We start from the raw sequence: 18,710 nt of genomic DNA, 5'->3' as shown, positions 1-18,710 counted from the left end.
CTCATTATTCTCAAATGAAAGAGCCCTTATCGGATATAGATGTTATATTATGCAAAGTATGGATCCTGTGACGGGTGTGTACATCTGCATATTGCAGGTGCTTCTGTGCATACACCATGTATGTGTTTTCCCAAGGGCTGAACAACATTTCTCTCTAACATATGAGATAAAACATATTTTTTTTCCAGTGGAATCTGCTTGTCAGCGTGCGCAAACCTCATAACCAATAAGCATTCGCAAAGAAATCTTTTTCCCTCTCACTGTAGGGGTTAAAACTCCTTTTAATGGCAACAAAGACATTTGTTTATTTATAGCTCACTCATACATTCACATAAGCCGGTCATGTGTTTGGAAACTTGATGTATGACTAATTCTACTGTACCATTTTCCGGCAGTGAGCCTTTTCTTATACATCTCGTAAAATTCAAATGAATGCCAACAACTGCAGGGTAACATCATACAGATGCAACAATGGTCATGTTTCTCTAATAAGAAACCTGTTGCTGGTGGCGGGCGTAGAGCTCTTCGCTGTAAGCAGAGGCAGAAACAGTGCAAAAACGGCAAATGTGACAAACAAATTCAAAGATGCGTTCCCTCTTTGCAGTGTGGTCTCGCATGCCAGATTTTGTTCAGCCTTGCACTATGACGATGTGCAATGACCAGCCAACAGAAACACTGGTGCACTGTGTGTGGAACCAGAAGGACCTCTTTATTTTAGACTATAAATGGCAGCATATACTGCTCACAGTTTGTGCTTAGAAAAGCAGGTTGGACCGTACCTTAATCCATCCTATTACTAGCCTCCTGGTACCACACATGTATTATGGATGTGCCATCTGCTGTGGGGCCTTTCTTTCACTGATCTGATATATGCGAGTTATGCTTGGACAGTGCTAGTTGAGCTTTTTCCACCCTGTTTGCACACTTCAAATAATTTTGAAGCCACTGCTGACTTCATAGCCACTGGTATGTATATGTATAGTCATATCTACCATATAGTTAAGAAAATGGTGCCAGAACAATGTAAAGAATAAAAATATTTCCCAATGTGAGCTATTTCAAGCTGTCCCTTTCAACACGATCTGCTCTCTGTCTGGTCCATCTGAGGAATGGCAGGGCAACCTGGAGAAGTAGCTTATCTGGCTTAGTTCCCTGTCTGACATCTTTATTACCATGGAAGTACAGATAAGCCTCGGAGCTTGTCAGATTGTTCGTCGCATCGCAGAAGATCAAAATCAATAAAGTAGCTAAATATACTACTGAGAGTTATCTGAGGCCACTTCTTCTGGGAATCCCTTCACGACCCTCGGTAGCCGATGCAGAGGTGGTCACTACTCCCTTTCAGATGTACTATATACTGTTTATATTTGGCTGTGGAGGTTTTCAGGGCATTGACATGAGTAAAAGTACCCATAAAGCAATGGAAGAATACTTTACTGCCACGTACAGGTCCTGCATGAAAAGTCAGTGCACAAGTATTCAAAGCAGATTGTACTTGGCAAAAGTAATAAAGCAACAGAGCATCTTTGGTCCTCCTGCTCATGTGCAGTAGTGTTGTTGCATTACATCATTAGACTATTAATACTAGCGCTATGTTACTGTTGTAACTTCTGGCTGTTCGAACTACTTTGTATTCAGCTTTATGTGCCGGAGCAGCAGATGAATTTCGAAACGACGTTCTGATACATCAATCTGTGTGCAAGAAGCTCAAGTTTTTGGTGATATTGGATCAATGGAACATTCGTGAAAAAGAAATTATGAAGTTCAGAGGGTAAGAAGGACTCCAACAGTAGAGTCCATAATGTTGCCATCCAGTTAAGCTGAGCAAATGTTATAACTAGACTAGGGAATTTAATCAAACTACCCTTCTTGTCTCAATACATAAGCATGGGAGGGGAATCAGTTTATTCATTGACGTCTATCCAAATCTGCTATGATAGGTGGCAATATGATCCCTTTCAGTTTGTTAGAATTGGACTTTTTCTGGTTGACCAATTATTTTACCAATGAGAACAACTAACAAAGCACTAGTTAAGAGGTGAAATTAACAGATTTACAGCTCTGTACATTTCATACTTGCTGTATGCTTTCCTTTTCTTTCCTTTTTTTTTTAAACAAATGAAATGAATGAGATACTTTGCAGCTATGCTGTTACCAGCTTGTTTTTGTTCTGCTTACTACCCTTTCCTCCACGTCAAAGCCAGCAACGGGAGCATATGGAGTACGTGCTTAATGTCGAGCCAGTTTGAGTCCAATCTAATGCACACATGGAGACATACGTCGTACCACCACATTATCTACATGTGTTGGACAAATGATGGGGCATCGAAAGCCCCTGAAGTGGAGGGGGAATAACAGAAAGCATAACATGGAAACGGACAACTTCACGTTGAACTTAAACTTGGTAAAAGGTACATTTGCCCAACTATCTGTGTACATGTAAATGTACCGGTGCTTTACTTTCCACCTCTTGTCATACATGACGTCTTTCTTCAAAATTCTCTCTTGTAAAAGGGAAAGGAAAAAAAAAACCCACATGCAGTTAAATCTCACTAAGATCCATTAACATAAATAACCAAAGACTCAAATCAACACAAAGAAAAACAACAAAAGTGCTTTTTGACTCCTCCAGGATGCTGTACCTGCAGTCCCAGTGGAAACATCACCTCAAACATGGGTCTATGACCACTGTGCCAGACAACAAAGCTGCGTCGTGATGTTTTTATACTTAGCAATGCAACACAATGAAACTGCATACAACATGGAAATAACTCCCGCAGCCCAAGTTGAGGAGTACATGAAAGGAGTGTTATCCAACTTCATACATTCTTCAGTGATGTGCAAAACACACTAAGTATTAATACATTTCTGGGTTTTTGTTCTTTCTAATGCTGTCAGTTTTGCACCATAGGGCCCTACAAAAGGATCTACTGTCCTAAAATGACCCTCCTGTGACACAGCAGCTGACATATTCAACAAACTTTTTACAGTTTGCGAATGAGCTGCATAGCATCTCTCTTTTTTGTCCTCTGCTTTACAATTTCAATTCATCACATAAGGTAAAGTACAGTATCAGAACTTACCTAGCATTCGCAGACATCAATGTTTATCTTCCACGGCTCAGATTTTAGATTCAGACTCATAACAGAGATTATACAATTTTTTCAAAAACCTTTTCTCTATGATTTGTAAAATCTCACAACGTCCAGAAAAGAGTAAGGTAACACTCAACTAGACTTTTTCTAACTTACTTAAACACAAAAAAACCCACAAAGAGACACTGAGACCTCCAAACTGCACACATACCTTACTACACACTGACACACATATACTGTACACAATGCAGTATATGTGTGTCATTTATTTTGTTCACTCGTCGAAGCGTCCTTGGGCAAGACACTGAACTCCTCGTTGTCTACCGATGCATCCATCGGGTTATGAATGCATGTGAATGTAGTAGGAAGCACGTAGCTGAATAGACTAAGACATGCTGTATGAGTGTGTGAGTGAATGGGTGAATGTGGCATGTTGTGTTAAAAGCATTTTGAGTGGTCAGCTAGACTAGAAAAGCTTTATACAAGTACAGTCCATTTACCATTTACACACAAAGTGTAAATGTCACCCAAGAACACAATCTGATCCTTCCTCTCACCATAGCAGCAACAGTATGATGCAGGTTGTACTTTCTTGCAATGGAATATATCAAAAAGACACAGGGAGAAACAATTTAAAACATGTGCTAAAGTGCCCTCTTGGAAGCCAAAAATGTGTGCTAAACTGCCCTAAAGTGCCCTTCCGGGAGCCAAAACACGTGCTAAAGTGCCCTCTTGGGAGCCAAAACGCGTGTTAAACTGCCCTCTTGGAAGCCAAAACGCATGCTAAAGTGGCCTCTTGGGAGCCAAAAAGCGTGCTAAACTACTCTCTTGGAAGCCAAAACACGTACTAAAGTGCCCCCTTGGGAGCCAAAATGCCCCTGCCCTTCAAAAAGTCTGTGTACGCCACTGCTTGGCTCGATGCTAACTATGCTAATTTGTTAAAGCATGCCACCCCAGCACAAACATTTAGTTTTCTTTGTGCCCGAGTGCTTATTCAGATGCAGCTGGTTGTGAAAAATACCAACTTTGGTTATCATAACATACTCTCAACACATACTTGTCCTAACAGCACCAAAGAGTGGTTGTAAAATATGTTTCTGCCAAACAGCTTTCGCTAAAGATATCAACTATCCAGAGTTTGCCAAAGCTACAAGTAGAATCTGAAATTCTAATATCTACCCATTTTTGCTAATAATGACTTAGGTGAACATTTTCTTAATACAGCCTTCTCCCAGAGTACTTAGTTTTTCTTTATAACTCACTGAAAATGTGCTTTTCTGTTCTCATGCTATCATTCGTTTTTGTCTCGTTCTTTGCATCTTTTGACATGATCTTTATATTTCAAATGATAGAAATGTGAGGCACTCTTACGAAGTGAAGAGATTTAACGCTAGTTGGGTACACAGTGGGGAATATGTGCTTGCAAAGATCTTGTAAATCATTACGTTAAGCCTCAAAATCTTGAGGAAATGCCGTGAAAGCGCAATATGCATAGTAATGTATTCAGCAGCATTGATGCATTCACTTGAAAAATGCATGTGATCTCGAAGCGCTTCCAAACACAGCGAGACATACAGACGCTCAGTCTTGTACGCTGTTCTCATAGCATTGGTACTCATATGTTAGCAGCTGAGATCTGAAGATTTCAGAAGGTTCATTGAAAGTTGAGGGAGACAAGACTGGGACAAGGGAAACTCCATTATTTATTTGTGTTTTTTTGCACTGACGACTTGCTTCACTCTTCCTTCTACAACATGAAATGACTGTTGATGTGTTTCCCAAGATTTTAAGAGGAAACCCAAGAATGTCTGAGCTTCCTCTTAAAATGATGGTCACTTGAATGGATATTTGTTTCCAAAAAAAGCCTGGACACTTAAATGTATAGTACACACAAGTGGCATGTTAAATCAATTCAAGCCTTTAATACAATGGAAATAATTGTATATCTAATGTTAAAAAATGACACATTTTATTTAGTTTTAAATTTGATGCTAGAATCATTTTTTTTTAAATGCTAAGAAAGTGGCAGCAAAACACTGGAGAAGTTGTGTGATGCTAAAAAATTAAACACTTTTTAGAAACTAGAGCTCGGTTGTTCTTTAGGTTTGGAATCATAGTGGCAAGTGTGAGCCCTTCTACAAAAGCTTTTGTCTGGAGCATTCAGGTGTGTGTTAACACAACGCCAAGGTGGAAAGACATCAGCAATGTTCTCAGAAGTAATTGTTGCTGTCCATCAATCCAGAAGGGGATTTAAGACCATTTCCAAATAATTTGCTCCATCATTCTACAGTAAGACTTTCTCAGAGAATCTGCATCCCTAACCCTAATGAGTACATGAAGTTATTGCTGCTGAAAGTGGTTATATGAGTATTAAATGATAAAGCTAATGAATCACGGACTGAAGTTAGTTTTTCCACACTTGGCTTCTGCAGTTGTCTTACCTTTTATTTCTGGAAAAAAAAATAGAAACAAAGCCTAATTGGTCATGTGTTCATGTGAGGTTACTTAATTTCAGAAGCAGAAAAGGGCTGCACGGTGGTGCACCGTTGCCTCACAGCAAGACGGTTCCAGGTTCAATTCCCGGCTGGGGCCTTTCTGTGTGGAGTTTGCATGTTCTCCCAGAGTACACGTGGGTTCTCTCCGGGTACTCCAGCTTCCTCCCACCGTCCAAAAACCATGTATGTTAGGTTAATTGGTGTCTCTAAATTGACCCAAGGAGTGTGTGTGTGTGTGTGTGTGGTCATTTGTCTCTATGTGGCCCTGTGATGTACTGGTAACCTGTCCAGTGTGTACCCTGCCTCTTGCCCGATGACAGCTGGGATAGGCTCCAGCCCCCCAAGTGACCCTACAGTTGGATTCAGCGGGTATAGAAAATGGATGGATGGTGAGCATCATCAGACACAACCTTTCCATCTTTTGGCTAGAACACCTTGCTAATTTGAGCAAGAAAATGCCAAACACACCAGATCTTCATCAAGAAGAGGCACCTTTTTCCACACGTGATTACAAGAAATTGCAAATGCCTTTCGTTTATTACTTCATGAGAGAAGCATCAAGCAGCATATCTTGAAGTCAGTCATTGGAGCAAATAACCATTTAAAGCAATAAAACAGCCATGTCTTAATATAAATTGTCTGCCAAGCCTCTCGGTATTCATCATCCTCAGATTTCAAAGAGAGACAAGTAAATTAACTATAAAATATTCATCTCTTTAACTTACCTCTTTGAGATAAAGACCTGCATTCTGTCATTAAGACCCACTTGCCAGCAATAGCCAAGGGATCATTTCAAAATGGGATTTTTTTTTCAGTATTCACTAATACAACGATCTGCACCTGGTAATTAGATCAAAGGTGCAAGTGAGGAGAAACGCCACACTGACACTCAGTGAATAACAAAATGGGAAATGAACAGAACACGTTGTCGGAGGAGGGGAAGCGGAAGCTTTATCCATTCCTCTCGGCCCCATGCATCTGCCACCATAATTGGCGATAATGACGGCATCCCAGCAGGGCCACTCTGCAAAGAGTGATTCGGAATTGATTTAGTGCATTAATTACGCTCCTGTTACGCCGGTGTCATGGACAATATTTTACAATTTGATAAGCAAAAGACGTGCCATGGGATCATTTTGATGAATTGCGAGGGTTCGGCCGAGGCACGCTTTTATGGTCGCACCTTTTAATTTAACGGTAATCACTTTCTCCCCCTCCAGGGCGTGGAAGAAGCAAGACTTTAATTTCACCTCCGAGACCTCTGCTCTGCACTATGTCTGCTTTGATCAAGCCGACAACAAAGCAGGCATGCAGACGACCACACACAAACACTCACGATCACCAGGGCCTAAAAGAATAGCGTAATCCCCAAGCCCGAGCTCCCACAAATGAGCTGGTTGTATTGCAAGCATGTGGAATGCGTGGTCCATAATATTTTCTGCATGAAAATGTGTATGCTGTAACTCTGGCCCATCTGCACCTCTTCCTGCAGTGGAACACCATCCCTCCAGTGCTGTAGGCAAGACAACCAGGAGGCCAGTAATGAGCAGGAGCTGGGTCTCAGTCATACCACCTACCACTCCCCCCCTAAGGGCAGAAGACATCCCAACATCCAAACTGAGGAGCTAAAACTCCCACAGGAGTCAGGTCCAAAAGTGGCAACCTCATACTCTGTTTACACTTTTCTAAAAAGTTAGCAGCATACTTATGTATGTACATATTCTTATTCTTCGACCTGATTTTGCCTGTTACTTTGTGCATTTTCTGTGACTTTATGTCGCCCGATTGGAAAATTGGCAAACTGCTTCAGCATTCAGAGTCACAGTTTCAAACGTGTTCATCCAATACAATACAACTGTTTCCAAGACTTTATAAAAGACATCAGGAAAGGGGAAAAACAGTTCAGTTAATGTTGGAGTGCATTTGTGTCCATGTGATGGCGAAACACACTTCCACTAGGACTTAAAAAGCTTCATCCATTCATGATAATCTTTTTTTTTTTTTTTTGTTAAAAAGACAAAAACAATTACTCACAAACAGCAAAGAGTTAGTTGAAAATGTTCACAGTTGGCTTCCAAACCACATTAATCTCTTTGATGTGTGGGATCAGCCAGTCACTCAAACTGCCAAAATGCAAAGCTGAGGGAGATAAAAATGCCACTCTTTTATTGTGTTTTATCTTTAAACGTCTTTACCAAGGGCATTCCAGTTTGTTTTGATTCCTGATATGTATTTTTTTTTTTTTAAATTCACACCAGTTTCTAATATGTTTATTAATTCACAGCAACGTTAGTTGAACACCCCTGTCAGTGTACGGAGGCTTTGTCATCTGTCTACTGTGTCTGCCTCGCTGGTTTTCAGCCGTTAATCAACTGATTTAGCGGATTTTTGCCTTGACCCACAAAATTTGTGATAAGATGTACTGAAACGAATATCCAGGGTAAAGCCATTCATGGAGAAGAAAAGGAGATTGTCCCCCAATGTGCTACTATTATACGTTTATATAGTTGCCTCATTGAGTACCAATTTGGCTTTTGGAAAAGTTTCAGTTTGATTTGGACATCCCAATTTCGTTAAAATGAAAAACAGTAGCTGAGCAGTAATGGAATTATAGTCAAGTTTTGTAATAATGTTAATGACGTGCTTGTTAAAGCTATTACATTTTTTTCCCAAATGCATGGGGGTGTTACAACTGCCTGGGCAGGAATAGTTGCCCTGGTGAACAGCAAAATTGAGGAGAAGCTTGTTGGTTTCCATGCTGCTAAAATGTTATTTTAACACACACTGTGTCCCTCTGTCATGTGATGCACCATTAATGAGTTCTCAGACATTTTTGTTAGACCAAAGGAAGAGAGGTTATATACCTTCTGTTCTGCCTGTGTGTTATTCTAAGCAGGAGAACTATTCCCATTTCCTTGTTTAAAAACCCTAAAAATAAACCCAGCATGCTGGGTATAAAAGACATCAATGACCCAGGTTCACAGTCACGAGAGAATCCATCTAACCAGGTTCCAAATGATCCATGCATGTCCAAATGCCAATCAGCCTCTTGTAGGTTTTAGATATCCTGGCTGTTTCTAGTGATGGTTCCTTTTCAGTGACTGGCTCTGCTTGTGGTGTTTTGCTGACCTGACTGGTTAAAGTCTGGCCATACAGTGACAGTCAGATGCTAAATCCCATCATCTATTTTGCCTTTTTTCACCTGCCCTTACCTGTATGTTTTCACGCTGCACTTGAGTTTATAAGGTTCCAGCTCCATGTGTAAGGCTCCATGCCTTCGACTCACCAAGCACAGTTCCCACCAGTAAACTTTGGGTAACTTTAAACGTCATTGTCATGACTGAAGTCATACTGTGGTCAAAAGTCATACTAAAACATCAGCATACAAACTGACTTTCATAAAAATGTTCAAGATCAAGCCGTCCATCTTTGCGGTCACATAAAAAAGCTGCCTCCTTAGCAAAGCAGAAATAACTTCATCCAGTAGAAGCAGTGCCTCACAGATTGCGGCAATCAAAGGATTACAAAGGGGGAAATAACAGAGCTCCCTATGTTCAGCTGTCAGTTGCTTGTTTTTGTACTTTTGCAAACGGAAAAATGTGGGGACTTCTAACAATGTTACAGCTTTGTGGAAACCGTAGCACTACCCCCTTCTTCAGATCTATAAAGTATAGATATTCCTGAAACGAGGCAATCAAACAAGCAAAATGTAAGCTTCAATTTTCTGTAACTGATGAAAAAAACAAAACAAAAGCGTGACGAACACATTGTATTTTTCATTTCTCTGACTTAGATGTTTTAATTACCCCACAATTAACAAGCTATAAAATAGAACATGGACGAGCCGCCGTGATCTTACTGGGAGCTGGCTGGCACGTGCAGGGTGCTAATTTTCCCAGCGTTAAGAGCTGTAATTATGCAAGCGCGGCTGGGTGCTTGCGAGGTGCTAACAACCTCCCATTCCAGGCGACAGTCCCAACCTTTTACGAGCTCTTCAGCTGGTTCAGAGGCTAATGAAACCGTCTGATCCGCTCGGCTCGTGCCCCCCTCTCCAGCTATCACCCTGGGATCATCGTGGCATTGCAGGGTGAAGAGGCCCTGTGGCAGCCATTGGGCATTCAGGAAGCACAATAGCATAAAAACAACTACAGAGAGCTGTGACGGTGGGTGAGAGAGAAGAGCACTTGACCATCTCATTGGCCTTGTCCTCTACCTTTCTGTGTCTCTCCATGTAAATAACATCTCTCACTTCGAGGGACAAAAGCCCTGCAGTGCACGCGCAAAACTACAATAAGTGGTTCAAGTTGTCATCAAAAGCAATTTGGAGAAAATTAGATATATACATATATATAAATATAAATAAGTACATTCGTTTTCCAGTACCTGTAGTCGACCTTTGTTATACAGCATGGATATGGCACTCATACATGACTGTTGCTGAACAGTGGTTCATCCCTTGAGTTATGTGCCTTTTAGTGCTAGAATAAATCATGCCAGTGCTTGATAAAAACAAACAAAAAACATTACTTTGACAACGGTCAGGTTCAAGGACTGGACTGAAAATGAGAGAAAAAGGGGCCAAAGTCCAAAAATACAACATAAAAGAAAAGATGGCTTCGTGAGGCATTGATTAAGATCTTTTTGAAGACATTACAAGAAAGTCTGGCTCCCTGGAAGCAAAATATAAAGAAATGTGGCTCAAGACTTTTGCAGAGTACCATAATTGTTTTACATGCTAACATATTACATGCCCTAAAGAAGAAAGTCTGAACCTTGAAACATGCTCCCAGAGCAATAGAGCACAGACACAAGTATCTATACATTTTCCTACAAGTGCCTGGAAGAATGTCAAATATTGCTGAAGGGCAGACATGGTGAAAGAAGTGTGATAGAGTGGAGCGTGAATTACTGCCTTGCAGTAAATTAATGGCATAGAGCCGCTCTCACAGACAGACTGAAGAGCGATCAGATGAGTTCTGAATAATGAGTCACTAAGAAGCAGTAATCTCTGACTAACACACTGATCTCAGCAAGGTAAGGCAAGGACGTAAAGGAAGAATAAAAGATCTGCACTGTAGGTAGGCAAGGTCATGACGTGCAGTAGCGAGGATGAATGCGACGCATTCGGTGTAACCTGTAAACTTTGTTTGACTTAAGCTCTTCAGCTTTTCTGCAAACATAACGTACGCAGCCTATTAACAAGTGCACAGGGCACACAGTATGATGCATCTGTCAGTAGTTTGTTTAGCATGTTGTATGAGGCAGAGGAGCGCAGAATTCTCAGGATGTGCACTTTGAGAATAGCTGAGCTGTAGAGCCAGAGGGCTTTCATTGCCTATTAGCCCAAGGAAAGTGGGCAGCCTTTAGTATGAGGAGTCTCTCTTCTCTACTCTTGCATCTTGTTCCCTTTTCTTTCTTGTTTTCCGGGCTGAGCTGAACTGAACTTGCAGAGCCAGGTTAGCATTTCTCTTCAAAAATGACAGAGTTTGGAGAGAAGCGTTGGTTAAAGAAGATGTGTCTTTTCTCTCTGTCTCTGGCGGCCGGTGTTTGCCGGAGATAAGCTCGGTAAAGAGTGTCTCTGTCTGCATGTCGACAGAGTACACACCTCAGTGACCGTGTCATTCATCTCTCTTTATTGCCGTGTGTGTGTCTGTGTGTGCGAGCATGTGTGTTCGTGTCCCTAACTTGTGATAGATTCAGTCCTCTGAGGAGAACTTTGAGACTTTAAAAAACACTTAGTGACACATGTCTTTTTGAGGCTTTATGGACAGATATCTCCCCCTTCCCTCTGCTCTCAGCTGCAGCCTTGGCACTACGCCCTCTGTTAGCCGCCAGATTGATCTTGCTTTAATGAAGAGTCCTTCAGCCTAGGTGACATCATTAGCTAGTTGTGGGCCACTGTGGGCCACTTGGCGCAGCCCTGCGCTTCACTTCGGGGGAAAATGGGTCATTGTGAGTGACAGACAGAGAGTGGAGCTGGCTAGCAAACTAGACAGAAGGGGTGTGCCAGGTGGTGGCGCGGTGATGCCCTTCATTCATTCATTTTATCGCTTAAACAGAAGTACTGCTGAGGAACCCTGGACAGTTTTAGCTGTGTGAGTTTTCCAAGTGCGCAAATCTCAGGTCAACTTTAGTAAAAGACTTTGCGTACCAAACATTTTACAGTGGACGCATATCACTGTTGGTTTATACAAAAATCCTCCTTTCTGTCTTTTTTTTTCCTTACAGGAACTGCTATCGGCATGGTTTGTATGTCTGTTTCGTCACGTCCTGGTGTGTTTTGAAATCTTCGATTTTTATACAATCACATGAGCTTTACTTCCATGTTTTATTTTGGTTTACATCTGTGGTAAATTAGCTCATTAAGCACATCTTCATTCATACTCCCCCTTTCACCTGCTTGTTACCAAACTGTCCTGTCATGTTCCAACTTAAAGATTCAAGTATTTCCTTATATTTTTCCTTTGTCTTTTTCTACAGCTTATAACTTTGCCTGTCACTCACTTTTGATGATTACCTACCAGTGTGTTTTGATAGTTTTGTAAATTTTTTTTAATGCCCTCCACAAAAAAACACTAGAAAGTTCTACCTCTCCAGACACTACCCTAACGTATATACCAAAATTTATAACTAGGGCACCTGACTTTACTCTGCAGATGTTCTAGAAAGTTTTTCACTGATAAAAAAAGAACCTGTGGAAAGTTTAAATAATTTATAGAGTCAATGTTAAAGTGCAAAATGAATACAACATCAAATCTGATGAAATTACCTTTGAAACTGCAACACGTATTACAAAAAAAACAACTACAGTACTTTCTTAAAATAACCACTGATAGCTCTAAAACAAACAATCTCAGCAAAAGAAAAACGCTAAAGCTATATCACATATTGATGACTACATCAGTGCAGGAACTAGAATTAGGGCTGCACGATTATGACCAAAATCACAATCACGATTATTCTGATCAATATCGAAATCACGATTATTAATCACGATCATTCATCATATCTGGAAAAACATGTATTTTTATTGCACCATTTATAAACAAACAATGTGCCAACAAATTTTAGTGAAAAATTAAACTTTAAATTAGAATAAATGATAAATAATGCAAAATAAAAATAAAAACCCAATAATTTAATATTTTAAAGTACTAACTGTATTGATCGGACACATGTCTTTGGCCAAATAAAAAGATTATGCATCTGCTACGTCTTTGGGAGGTGGATGGATAGGGTACTGTCCGGTGCAGGGGGGCTGTAATGGTTGTCTGGGTTGGTGCTGGACACGGACAGGGATTTTGTGAATTAACATTAGCTTTGGCCTTCATGCATTCCTCATATTTAGGTTTTTGTGGTGTTTTTTGAGGTGATTGAACAAATTAGTGGTGTTACTCTGCAGGGCAGACACTACTTTGTTACACTCTTTGCAAATAACTTGTTCTTGTTTAACTTCACTTGCCCTGAATTCGAAACAAGTCCAGACAATGGATGTCGCCCCGTTTCGAGGCACAAGCTCCTCAAGATCCCCAGATGCTACTGTATTCTTCTCGGCTTTCGACATTATCTGCTCTCATCAGTCTTACTCAAAGGCCGTCTAACTAGTTGCCGCTGCAGGCTGCCCAACTGTGCGTTTGTTATTTAGGCAGCTTAATGAAGCCTTAACCATGCTTTCGCCCCCTGGTGGTCGGTAGACTACTGGTCGAGAACATGTGTTGTTGGATATGCAGGCAGCAGAGTTCGCATTTTGAATGTAAATATCATTGACGATCAGGTTCATTTAATTGTGGCCACCAAAATTGTGATCACAATCAAAATACGATTAATTGTGCGGCCCTAACTAGGATACCACAATACATACTGGTTTACACAAACTGACACAATTTGGGGTAATCTGTGATTATGAAATGAATATAATTAAAATAGAATATGTCCCACAAGTCACAAAGACAAATCTAAATAATGGTTTTGTCTGCATCATGGTGACAGAAATATAAATTAACCTTGAGTTAAAACAGAATATTCCAGATTTAAAAAAAGGGTTGACGTAAAGTACCTACTCGGCCCGGTTTGACTTGACTTACACTTTATTTAATACAGAAATAGGAAATAAGTTTTTTGCAGCATTAAGAATTAAAGCACTTATTTGTCAGTTATGTAGAATAATAATAATTTTTTTTAAAAAGTTACTGTGTAGAGTTTATCTGTGGGCTCGATTGACTTCCTGTGTTGTGTTCTTTGTTCCAGCAGAGCTGAAGCAGCCTCTGACTGAACAGACTTTTCAATTCAATACATGTAACCTAACAATAGAGTAATCATTAAAAAGCATGAGTTTTAAATGTGTATGAGGTAAATTGGTGTCATACTTCACTTAATACCCTTGCTGTCTGGCTTGGTCTCAACAATCTGGGTGTAAATTTCCCAATTTTAAGACTGCTCTATTCAAATAAAATATATCCTCCCACAGGATGGCAAAGTTAAGGAGAGCTTAATATTTAAATGATGGTGTAAGCTCCACCCATGTGAGTTTCAAAGCTGGATAAAACAAACACAGAGAGAGGCGGGGGATAAGGGGCAGTCAGAGAGCTGTGTGGAGCTGAGGCGGCTGAGGAGCCATATCGTCCATTTAACTGTCAGGTTCTCGGCGGGGGAAAATCACCACGCCTTCCATCTCTCACTCCTTCCCTCCCTCTCCATCTCTGGACTGGTATTCGCCTCTTTTCATATCCACACAAATGCAGCCACAGATATATGCAGTTACAAACATATACCCCTGTGGCACAGTAGCTGAAAATTGTAATTTTAGCACAGCAGCTGTTTGTGCCTGCCATAAAAAGTGGCATTCCTCTAGCACTTCTTTGGCTCCCTCTTCTTTTTTGCTTCCATCCCAAATCCCTTCCTCCCACCCTGACACTCTATTTGCTCACATACACTGCATGCACCTCCTTAAGCCGCTCTCCCTAGCCATTCTTATCCAGCCCGCAGATCTTGGAGTGCAAGCCTGTATCTGCCTAAATGTGTGGAGCATGTGTGTGTAGATGACATATACGCATGCCAATGCTGAACTCTGCATGAACCATAAGATTGTAAGTTAAGAGCATCATTCCAAATTGCAGACTGATAAAGGGTAACAAAATAGGGAGGAAACCATCTGAACTCAAACACGAGGAAGTCTGGCTTTGCTGCTTGTAGTAAAAGTATGAACAAAAAGGAGAAAATGTGTGTCAGCATTCAATATTAAAGTTTGTGATGGTTGGACACAACACAGCTAATTTCTATAGGGAATTGGATTTAGTAGGGTAATAATCTACCATTGAACTACTCATTGTCTCAAAACAATATTAAGTGTTAAGATCCTGGCTCTGATTTCTTGTGACCAGAAGGATGATTGTTACAGAGTTCCTATGGTAACCACAAACCCCCTTCCACCCCTTTCACATTCACTTAACAATCCCACAGATGCCTAATTGTTTCCCTAATGATGCTGAGTCTAATGGGACTGTTTATGCTATTCATTTGATAGCACTGGCCCAGTAATTAGACTGCACCTCACTTCATTAAACAGCAGGGAGGGGAGAGATTAGCCCTCATGGCACATGCAACAGCGACAGAGTGAAAACACAGCCACAATGATGGAGATGCACAAACACGCACACCTAGAGACACACACACACACACACACACGCACACACACACACACACACACACACACACACACACACACACACACACACACACACACACACACACACACAGTGATACAAAGCAACTACACACTCAAGGGACCACTGTGGTCGGCTGGGCTGGCAACAGCACTTTGATTTCAGAGTACTGCTCATTTGCTTGCAGACTCTTTCGGTATCTTGCAGACAAATCTTTCATTGTAATTATTCTTCGTGAGTAGTTTCATTGCGTTGTGTTGTATTGCCCTGGCTAAAGGGCTTCAATCGATATCCATGATCTCTCTTGAATTGAGTAAGATGCTGAACTCATTGCTTGCTACAATACAGTAACTCCCTCCAGCTAAGAGAATCAACTAAATCAGCTGCCTTGAATGCAAATATGAAAAGGGCCAACTAGTGTCTCTTAGAGGAACATGCTCTTTTGAGAGTTAGCTAACATAATCAGTCACACTGTTAGCATTCTTAATATGATAATATTTGCAGGAGACAGTTAATAATTTCAGATTAGTCACATCACAGCTACCTGGTCATATAGAAAGTGGTAATCAAGGCCATTTACCATGTTTGCATCCAAATACTGAGACAGTTCAACTTCCTTTCTCTTTGAGTGTTGATCCATGATGCAAACACTTAAACACCCTAGGTATAATCAAACAGTTCACAAAGTTACCTTCTCTGTCTTTTCCAAAATGCTTTCCCCTAACTTCATTGGAAATAATATAAAGTTAAGTAAAAAATTATAGGATAATGTCATAAGATACTGGTGAAATTACAAGTCTACAAGTAAGAACATCATATACTGCACTTTGATTTTTGTGTTCTTATTGTGTTGTTTGACACAGGCTGTTTAAAGTGTGCAAACTAAGATGTTTGGTCATTCAAAGCCACGAAAAAAGGAAAGAAAAGCAATACAAGTGAAAAATATTGTTTTTAAGTGTTGCTCACTCTCACCATTCTGTCTGTACATTTATTCATATGAATCCAAATCAGTAAGACTGTATGAAAATAGTCAGAAGCCCATGGAATAAGAACAGGCTGCAAAAAAAAAGTGCCACTTATTCTGGATGTTGCAGCTACAAGAAATTGCAGTGCACAACAATCTCTTTTTCTTTCATTAAGGACAGTCAAGTGTTTCCTTGAGAAGAAACATAAAACTTAAAGGAAACATTCGAGCTCTAGTACTTAGCCTTTGGCAAATTTAAACAGCTTTTATCAAGGGACACTTCATTTTGCTGAATTAGGAACTTCCCTAAGCAAAAAAAGGGACCATTAAACAAGCCATTGATATTTCAGCAGGGTGGAACATTCACTATATCTTAAACTATATTTTGTCCTATTGGATGAACCTAATTCATTTACTTGTTACCAGTTGAAGTAATTCACTTAAGCTGGTTCTTTGTTCAGTGTGCAAAGATCTACAGTATATTAAGTTAGGAACTGAACAAACCGATGATGAGTCTGAGCATCTCAAGTCAACCAAAGGTTGACTTCAGCTATCTTCAGCTATTTACTTTTGACATGAACAGCTATTACTTACATGCTTCAGGTTCATTCACTCAATTACTAACATTCCAAAGTAAAAAGAAGACTGAACCGGAGAATGAGAGAAACAAGGCAACCAATTTTTTATCTCTGTCCATGGTGCTGAAACATTCTACTCCTGTATCCCACTCTTTATCAAATACACCCAAACTTTCAATCTCTGTCTTTCTTTTTTCTATCCGCGACCCTGTTCAAAGTATCAACAGATCCAATCGCAGGCTGCTTTGCCATCCATTCACTACTATACATTTTATGATATTAGTAACTCCCAGTGATGACCACAGATAATTCAACATCCCTACCTTGAGGAAGGAGAGATTGCGGTTTCGATCGATACTAGTGATTTCCAAATTGCCCATGACAACCTCACAGTTCTCGTAGAGTTTCCTCAGGGTGCGATACTGCTGGTCCAGGTCAGACGGGGTGCTCAACTTGTTCTCTGTGCCGGGACAAACTAGACACAGAAATAGAAAAAAGGTGAAACGTTAGAAAGTTTTTGACGTAAGTAATTCCAAAACCAGAAAATAAAAATGTAAAAGGAATGATGTTTGTTGTTCAAGCATTCAGCACCCTACAGTGGTGTAGCTTTTGGATACTTAAAGGTCAGCCAAAGAGCTGAACTAGATATGTTACACCGCAGTTTTAACTCATCTTCAGTCTAAAAAAACCAAAGTTTAATGTCTAACTGTAAACTTTGTCAAGTATAGAAAGAGACAACAAATGCAGAATGGAAGAAAGACAGCAGAGACATTCAGATCTGTAAATTTTTGTACGACAACAGTGTGTTGGTGGGAATATCATATACAGATGGTGAAAAGGGAACAAAGAAAAGAAAGTGAACAGGGGGGATTAGAAGAATGTGCAGTAAGGGGGCTGTAAGAGCCGGGACTTGGGGAGAAACGAGTGGAGTTAGAGGGTTGGATATAATTTCTCTGAGGCAGTGACCTACAGTTTGGGTTCTGGCACTGACACACCATTTAATCAAAGATATTCAAATTGCATTGGTTGACCTTTACATAGGCTTTCACTAGGAGACTTTACTCGACTGACGTGATTACAAGACTTTGAAGATATTATAGCGAGTAGACAGCCCTGTTGGTGTGTGGGAAGGCCAGGCAATTAGAAAGTTGTAGGTTAGTCTCTTGGTTTAAGCCACACAAAGAAAAACAGCCACAAGAGTGCAAACCCACTCAATCGTGCACACATACACATCTTTTGCCAGCTTTTAACACATTCTGCAAATCCTTGCTAATGACAATGACACCTACAGCTACAGCCCATGTTCGCTAATGCTCTATTCTCGCCTCTGACGGTGCTGTTAAGATGCTCTTGAGATATACACAAATACTTAAGAAAAATTCTCAACTGTCAACATTAGATAGAGCAGAGATAACCCACAAGAACCCATAAAATTTGAAAAGGGAACAGAAATTTTTTTTTTTTTAAATCGTATGCTCTTGAGAAATAGTGGAGAAAAACAACAAAAAAAGCTGTGTTGTTGTCTACTGTGCTTATGGTAAATGTGCATGACAATTGATTAATTCAGTGGCTACCACTGTAATTAGTTCCTCATATTTCCTCCCATCAAGCCCACTTTTCGTCCCTGCCAGCCTTTCCAGCAGTCAGTAAGCCTCCCCAGTTTCAGCCCTGAGACCATCTGCTCCATTCAGCTGGCACCATTGCCATGTTACCGCAGGCCTGGCTGCTGATGAATATATATGCATGTGTGTTTGCAGTGGGCACAAGACTGGTGTTCAGCTCAGTGTATTTGAAATGCACATTAAAGTTTCTCTGTGGTTCAACTGTGAAAAGGTCCTACTTTTAGAAATGGACATGCATTTCTTTACTATCACAGCTGTTGGCTGTATTTGTGTATTAAAGGTAGCATGGGGGGC

General features: G+C 40.5%; 1 protein-coding gene across 1 annotated transcript in view; it reads right to left on the bottom strand.

Moving 5' to 3' along the window:
• Positions 1–18,710, bottom strand: part of LOC140292710 (receptor tyrosine-protein kinase erbB-4-like) — a 287,439-nt gene that overhangs the window by 120,270 nt on the left and 148,459 nt on the right. The window contains exon 2 of the mRNA XM_072379491.1: positions 17,118–17,269. Coding sequence (XP_072235592.1) covers positions 17,118–17,269 — 152 coding nt within the window. The remainder of the gene's footprint in view (positions 1–17,117; positions 17,270–18,710) is intronic.

Source organism: Leuresthes tenuis, unplaced genomic scaffold (assembly GCF_036924035.1).
Source record: "Leuresthes tenuis unplaced genomic scaffold, fLeuTen1.0.hap1 SCAF_1, whole genome shotgun sequence".
Classification (NCBI taxonomy): Eukaryota; Metazoa; Chordata; class Actinopteri; order Atheriniformes; family Atherinopsidae; genus Leuresthes; species Leuresthes tenuis.
This window is presented reverse-complemented; position numbering and strand designations above follow the sequence as displayed.